At 28.8% G+C, this 8,169-nt stretch overlaps 1 protein-coding gene across 2 annotated transcripts; it reads left to right on the forward strand.

Annotated features, from left to right (window-relative positions):
• Positions 1-401: 401 nt before the first annotated feature.
• Positions 402-6,085, forward strand: emb (exportin-1 emb). Of its 2 annotated transcripts, none has more exons than XM_017910500.1 (14): positions 402-435; positions 1,385-1,619; positions 1,710-1,904; positions 1,982-2,332; positions 2,417-3,133; positions 3,213-3,447; positions 3,536-3,699; positions 3,813-3,947; positions 4,017-4,160; positions 4,232-4,378; positions 4,556-4,804; positions 4,885-5,137; positions 5,220-5,470; positions 5,583-6,085. In XM_017910500.1, the coding sequence occupies exons 2-14, from the start codon at positions 1,422-1,424 to the stop codon at positions 5,727-5,729; spliced, it is 3,186 nt and encodes a 1,061-aa protein (XP_017765989.1). In that variant the 5' UTR covers positions 402-435; positions 1,385-1,421; the 3' UTR covers positions 5,730-6,085. The 2 variants fall into 2 exon arrangements, with proteins under 2 accessions (XP_017765989.1, XP_017765987.1); XM_017910498.1 differs by lacking the exon at positions 402-435 and adding an exon at positions 450-608.
• The last annotated feature ends 2,084 nt before the right edge of the window (positions 6,086-8,169 follow it).

The raw sequence follows: 8,169 nt of genomic DNA on the forward strand, positions 1-8,169 counted from the left end.
TTATTCATACGAAATTTTAAGTCAAAATGGAGAACACGTGTTGCATGACATCACGTGACGTAATTTGTGACGTTTAGAAACAGCCGCTAGAGTTTTCCTGATTGGACAAAACAGATCGTTAGAACCAATGAGAATGTTCGTTTCTCCGCAATGGTCCGCGTAACGTGTTCAGCCATTTTGTTATTATTTTCGAAAATCTGTAGGTTGGATTTCAGGACAACGCAAAGCAGCTAATTTTCTCGTTTCTCATTGAAAGTGAAGGGAAGAAGAAGAAATTCGTATGAGATTTAAGAAACAAAGTTACGACGAAGAACGGCCTCGGTGGGTATCGTACATTTATGAGTGGAGCTCTCCTCACTGACGATCGTCGCAAACGGAGCAGAGGCAGGAGTGACGAGCGAGAGAACGTGCGAAAGATAGAGAGAGAAAGAGATGGTGAGGAACAGCGAGTCTGTGAAACAAGGAATGAAATTGGTCGCGCGCGGGAATCAGCGGTTGTGTGTTTGGCCTTTTTCTGATTGTGATTTGCTGCGAGAGATTGTGATTTCTGGTGTGAAACGTGTGTTTTTTACTTGCGAATTGAGAATCTACGTGTGGGAGTTGATGTGGTATGTGTAAACGTCGTTTACGATACGTTATTCGTTGAACAACGACGCAATGAGTAAAGTGCACCCGGATAACAAAAATCTACAAATTCCGATGATCTGTTGTTAATATTTTATACCTCTGTCAGCTTTTATTTCTGCTTGGTTAAATGTATTAAATGAAATACTATTTATACTAGATTTACGAACGTACGCACAATAAATTTTCACATAACCTTATTTGCGATTGTCAAATGTAGGTTAGGTCGAGCGGTCGCAGTGCGGTGACCTCCCTCGCTACATGTTAACAATGATTTCCTTTTTATTATTGCTTCTGTTTAATTTTATTGTTAATATCAGGTTTTATTCTTTTAATATCCTTTACTTGGTTATAAATATAAATAAATGATTTTCGTATAGAAACAGAACAATATTGTTTGGTAATATAATCTTTAATAAACTTCTAGTATTTTTACTTGTAAAATTATGACAATATATGACAAGTGTTTTCTTAAAAATAATGAAATACTATAAAAAATGCAGTGTCTTCATATATATTATTCATTAACAATAAATACTAATGTTATTTAAAGTGTTAACATATCTTTAAACTAGATGATAAAATTATTTTATTACTTTGTATTGAGTTATATTTTTGGACTATTTATTAATCATGTGTAATAAATTAGTCTCTATCATAAACACTTTGTAACACTTTGTAATATTTTTTTGTCTTATTTATACATTATATATATAGTTTTAACGACTCAAATAATTATGTTTAATATAATTATTTTCAGATAGAGTGTATGAAAATTGGATAATTTACAATAAATAATGGCAACATTAGCAGAACAAGCATCTAAGCTTTTGGATTTTAATCAAAAGCTAGATATAACACTTCTTGACAACGTAGTAGGTTGTATGTACACTGGGATAGGTGAACAACAGAGAGTTGCACAAGAAGTATTAACTACACTTAAAGAACATCCAAATGCATGGACACGTGTAGATACTATTCTAGAATATTCACAGGTAAGTTTCTTTAACCAAAATTAATATCTTTATACAAACAAATAAGGAATTTTTTAATTTATGAATAATTATGCAAATATTTATATACAGAACCAACAGACAAAGTATTATGCATTACAAATATTGGAACAAGTTATAAAGACTCGATGGAAAGTATTACCAAGAAATCAGTGTGAAGGTATAAAAAAATACATTGTAGGCCTTATCATAAAGACAAGCAGTGATCCAGAAACAATGGAGGCTTCTAAAGTTTATCTTAATAAACTTAATATGATTTTAGTTCAGGTAAATGATTTAAGGTAGTAGGAAATGAAAGCTATATAAATGTAATAAAAATGTATCCAAAAATATATTTATTGCAGGTTTTGAAACGAGAATGGCCAAAAAACTGGGAATCCTTCATTGGTGACATAGTTGGAGCAAGTAAAACAAATGAAAGTCTTTGTCAAAACAATATGGAAATTTTAAAATTACTCTCAGAAGAAGTATTTGACTTCTCTAGTGGGCAAATGACACAAACAAAAGCAAAACATTTAAAAGATACAATGTGCAGTGAATTCTCACATATTTTTCACCTTTGTCAGTTTGTATTGGATAATTCACAAAATGTTCAATTAGTGGCAGTTACATTAGAAACACTTTTAAGGTTTTTAAATTGGATTCCTTTAGGGTATATTTTTGAAACAAAATTAATAAGTACTTTAGTATTCAAGGTAAATATTATATATTTTTGATTTCTTTTTTAGTCAATTTCTTATAATATTTTTATTCTCCAATCTTCGTTACTTTCTTTACAGTTCTTAAATGTACCAATATTCAGAAATATTACATTAAAGTGCTTGACTGAAATTGCTGGTGTCACATCATCAACTTATGGAGACGTATTTGTAATGTTATTTGTTAACGTAATGCGACAGTTAGAACAGATTCTACCCCTTGATACGAATATACGCCAAGCATATGCAGCTGGTCAAGATCAAGAACAAAATTTTATTCAAAATCTAGCTATATTTCTATGCACATACTTAAAAGAACATGGGCAATTTATAGAGAAAAAAGAAATAAATGAGTTGCTACTTAAAGCATTGCACTATCTTGTTTTGATTTCTGAAGTTGAAGAAGTTGAAATATTTAAGATCTGTTTGGAATATTGGAATGCATTAGCAATGGATTTATATAAAATAAGTCCCTTTGTATCGACACCGTTTTTTATGGCTAAAAACTTAACGGTTCCACCTAGGAGATTACTTTATTGCCCGGTTCTAACAAAAGTACGATATATTATGATTAGCAGAATGGCTAAACCCGAAGAAGTTCTTGTTGTAGAGAATGAGAATGGGGAAGTTGTTAGAGAATTTATGAAAGACACTGATTCTATTAATTTATATAAAAATATGAGAGAAACTCTTGTGTATCTCACTCATGTTGACTATATGGATACTGAAAGAATAATGACAGAAAAATTACAGAACCAAGTAAATGGATCAGAATGGTCTTGGAAAAATCTCAATGCGGTAAATATATTGAAAATATTACTATAAAATTAAAAATCAAATTATCACGTTATATTAACAATTTAAATTCTTTTATTAGTTATGCTGGGCAATAGGTAGTATTTCTGGTGCAATGCATGAAGAAGATGAAAAGCGATTTTTAGTAACTGTTATCAAAGATCTTCTTGGTCTTTGTGAACAAAAGAAAGGCAAAGATAATAAAGCTATTATTGCTAGTAATATTATGTATGTAGTTGGGCAATATCCAAGATTTCTTAGAGCACATTGGAAATTTCTAAAGACTGTTGTAAATAAACTCTTTGAATTTATGCATGGTGAGAATATTACATTATACGTAATGTGATATAATATACAATATTATAAAAATTGTTTTAATAATTAAAACATTTTTTTTTTTTGCAGAAACTCACGATGGTGTACAAGATATGGCTTGTGACACATTCATAAAAATATCATTGAAATGCAGACGACATTTTGTTACACCACAGGCAGGAGAATTGGTACCATTTATTGAAGAAATTCTTTCTACAATTAGTACTATTATTTGTGACCTTCAAACACAGCAGGTAACATCATTTAAATTAAATTACGTGATAATATAAATTATACATGTAACTTGTTATTTATATAGCATAATATGCTGTTTTTCTACTACATTTTTGTATTGATTGTAATGTAGGTGCATACATTTTATGAAGCAGTTGGATATATGATAAGTGCACAAGCAGATACAGTAGTGCAAGAAGAATTAATAGAAAGATATATGCTTTTGCCAAATCAAGTATGGGATGACGTAATAAGTCAAGCATCTAAAGTAAGTATTAAAAAATCATACATTATAACATGGTTTTCTAATTTATATTATAAAAATGCTTTAATTTAGAATGTAGATGTATTAAAAGATCAAGAAGCTGTAAAACAACTTGCTAGTATTTTGAAAACAAATGTAAGAGCTTGTAAAGCTCTTGGACACCCATACGTGATACAGTTAGGAAGAATATATTTAGATATGTTAAACGTTTATAAGGTAGAGTGATATTTTTTAATAATATATTGATCATTTTAATACACAAATAAAAGCTTAAATTTCTGACTTAGGTTATGAGTGAAAATATAAGTGCTGCAATAGCTTTGAATGGTGAAATAGTAATGGAACAATCTTTAATTAAAAGTATGAGAGTAGTAAAAAAGGAAACATTAAAATTGATCTCAGATTGGGTCAGTAGAACAACTGATCGTCAAATGGTAAAATCTTATTACTATCTACTATGTATGAAAGATGCATATTGTAACTCAAATATTATATATATATTGTTTTACTTGCAAAATATTTATTTTAGCACGATTCACGTCTTGATATTTAATATTTAATAAATTTTCATTGTTTTTGAAATAGTTAAATTTATTTCATATATTTTGCAGGTTTTAGATAGCTTTTTACCACCATTACTGGATGCTGTTTTATTGGATTATCAAAAAACAAATGTTCATTGTGCTCGAGAACCAGAGGTGCTAAGTGCTATAGCCGCTATCGTAAATAAATTAGAATGTTACATTACTGGTGAAATACCCAAAATATTTGATGCTGTGTTTGAATGTACTTTAGAGATGATCAATAAAGATTTTGAAGAATTTCCAGAACATAGAACAAATTTCTTTTTACTTCTACAGGTAATTAAAAGTAATAATTATGTATGAATTGTTTTATTATACAATATAAATACTATATTTTCAACATTTTTATATTTCAGGCAGTGAATGTGTCCTGTTTTCCTGCATTACTTATAATTCCATCAACACAATTTAAACTTGTACTTGATTCTATAATTTGGGCTTTCAAACATACAATGAGGAACGTTGCAGATACCGGGTTACAAATACTGTATCAACTCTTACAAAATATTGAAATTTCTACTCCTGGTGCTCAACATTTCCATCAGACATATTTTACCGATATCCTTCAACATATATTCAGTGTAGTTACAGATTCATCTCACATAGCAGGTAAATATATACAAACAGTTTCGATATGGTTATTAAGTTTTATTATTTTTGTATAATTCATTTTATTATTGTAATCATGTAGGCCTTAATATGCATGCTACAATTCTGGCATACATGTTTTCATTGGTTGAACTTGGACGAATTAAAGTTCCATTGGGACCTATACCAGATAACACATTGTATGTTCAGGAATTTGTTGCGAGATTGCTTAAAACAGCATTTCCACATTTGACTGATAATCAGATTAAAATAACTGTACAAGGTTTATTTAATCTTAATCAAGATATTCCTGCATTCAAAGAACATCTTAGAGATTTCCTTGTTGAAATTAGAGTGAGTGTTAATAATCCTTCTTTATATATGTACATACGCATACCTATATGTATATATAATTTCCATTTTATATTTATATTAAATTTAAATGAATCAACATCTTTTTCTAAAGGAATATACTGGTGAAGATGACTCAGATTTGTATCTCGAGGAAAGAGAAACTGCATTGCGGTTGGCACAAGAAGAAAAAAGGCTACAACAAATGGCAGTTCCAGGAATACTTAATCCTCATGAAATACCAGAAGAGATGCAGGACTGAATTACCAGTCATCTTCGTTACCTGCTTTCTGTACATCTCAATAAGAAACATTCTGTTACACAGACTATTGTATCCTTTGATCTGCGATTTTTCCCACTTGTACCACAACTACCATCAAGATGGATATACATTGTATACTTTTTAAAGCCAAGTTTACAATATAACATTCTTGTTAAGGAGGTAAGCCCGAAACGTGGTGATTGTTTGTTTGTTATACAATTTTAAAAGAATTGAAACTTCTGTTATGTGTAACAGGTGAATACATGCTGAACAATACTATTTTATGCAGTAAAGAAAATAACATTTGTATATTGGTATTTAATATTCATAACGAATATTTTTTAATAAAAATGTTCCCGACAGTCTTATTTGGTATGGATAATATATAATAATATGTATAATAAAATCGCGATTTATGTTAAAACATATCCTACATAAACAAATTTTTTCACAATGATTATATCTGCTTTTATATTTTCGATTATTTGGTATTATTATACAAATTTTAATGTTAATACTAGTTAATAACAATTGATACGATTAAGTAGTTATCTTATTATAATAGAAATAAATAACAATATTGTATGTAATATTGGCACGTATACTACACTCAAAGGTATAATGAAAACCGTTTTCTAACAGTTAATGAATTTGAGAGGTGATGTCGATTTGATATTATACATAAAATAGTGTTGCTTCAGCAAATTTAGAGGATGTTACACGTATATGTGTGTGTTTGCATAAAGTTGTATGATAATGCTATTAATATTACTATATATAGATATATAGGTACATAGTATATAAATATATATGATCTGCAAGTCATACAGAAAAATTTTGTAAATTAAACTACATGTCATATATATAGCATTTGTTTAAATTTCACTTTTCTAATAATCCCTATATATTCATCAATGATAAATACGTTCAGGATAAACCGTTTATATTTTTGTTGTATTTAAATACTATAAGTAAATTAGATAAAAAAGAAGATATATATATTTAAAAATTTTCTTTCAGTATATTAAAATATTTGTTTTTCCTCCCAGCTTTTTTTCTTTCTTTTTTCTTTTTTTTTTTTTCTCTTTTTTTTATATTATTTTAGTAATGAAATTAGTTTGTATGTATCTTAAATAGCATACTCTGGGGAAAAGGTTTCTAATATTTATGTTTTGATGAAATTTTGCTTATATATTTACTTCTCCTCCCATGTAACTATTACATTAATAATATAACAAGAAGCAACTTCTTTAAAAGAAAGAAAATGTCAAATAAGAATATTATTATATGAAATTACATTTTAGTTTGAACTTAATTAAGTAATATAAAATATTTTTCTTATATAATATTGCATCAAGAAAGGTATTTCAATTGAATTATTGACTTAAGAATATAATCAATTGTTACTATTATAGTAACGATAGTTTGGGTTAAAAAATAATCCTTAAATTTACTGAGAAATGTCACATAGAATTCTAAAAAGAAGAAACAAATTTTCTTATCGTTCGAGCTTGCCTCCACCACAATAAATACTACAGGTGCTTGGTTTTACAAATCACAAATAATCACGACGCATAATAACACAATTCAACACATGTCTGACATTGGTACATGAGCTATAGAACTGTGAAGGTAGATAAACATTGCTAAATAAATTTCATAAGAAAAAAGAAAGTTGTGTGGAAATATGATACAAAAGAGAATATAAAAACACTTAACTTGACACATAAAAATATTTGACTTTGTTCGTGAATTAAGAATTATTTCTCACGATTCGCGATTTGAAGTTTTAATTATACATTAAAAATTATTTCGTCGGGGATAACATTGTCATTATGAAAATATTTGCTGCTGATGCTACACTTTTTCCGAGATAACCGGAAAATAATAAAAAAAGTGTCATAGCAAGAATATAATAGGTATATACGCTGTTATTGCATTTTAATAAAACGTCAACGATTTGTATCATACGAATAAATCGAAAGGTAGCTCTACTTGGAACCCTGAAGCCATTACATTTGATACTATGCGACTCGGGTCTCAAGATAAGCCACTAGTACTCCAGCAAAGGGATCGAAAGTAGAAAATCAATGCCACTTAATTTCGTTCTTTATTAGTAGGCTGTATTTATTTGCAACCGGTATTGCAAGCAGACAAAAGATTAAAGGCATTTTCAAACGATTTGTGGCATACCTTGTAAACTTTTATTACAAAAAAAATTATTTGTATTGATAGATGTAATAAGTTACAGAATGTATTTAGTCATACATAGTTGTATGTGATAAGACTACGTGTAATGAGGAAAGTGCTTAAAAGTCATAAGGTATCGGAGGTAATAATAATATCTGAAATAAAACTGCAACTAAATGTTTTATAAACTGCTTGTTATACGAAAATCCTAAATTTAACAAGTTTCTATAGCATAAGTGATTTTGGACGT

Source organism: Eufriesea mexicana, unplaced genomic scaffold (genome assembly GCF_001483705.2).
Source record: "Eufriesea mexicana isolate 0111107269 unplaced genomic scaffold, ASM148370v2 scaffold106, whole genome shotgun sequence".
NCBI lineage: Eukaryota > Metazoa > Arthropoda > Insecta > Hymenoptera > Apidae > Eufriesea > Eufriesea mexicana.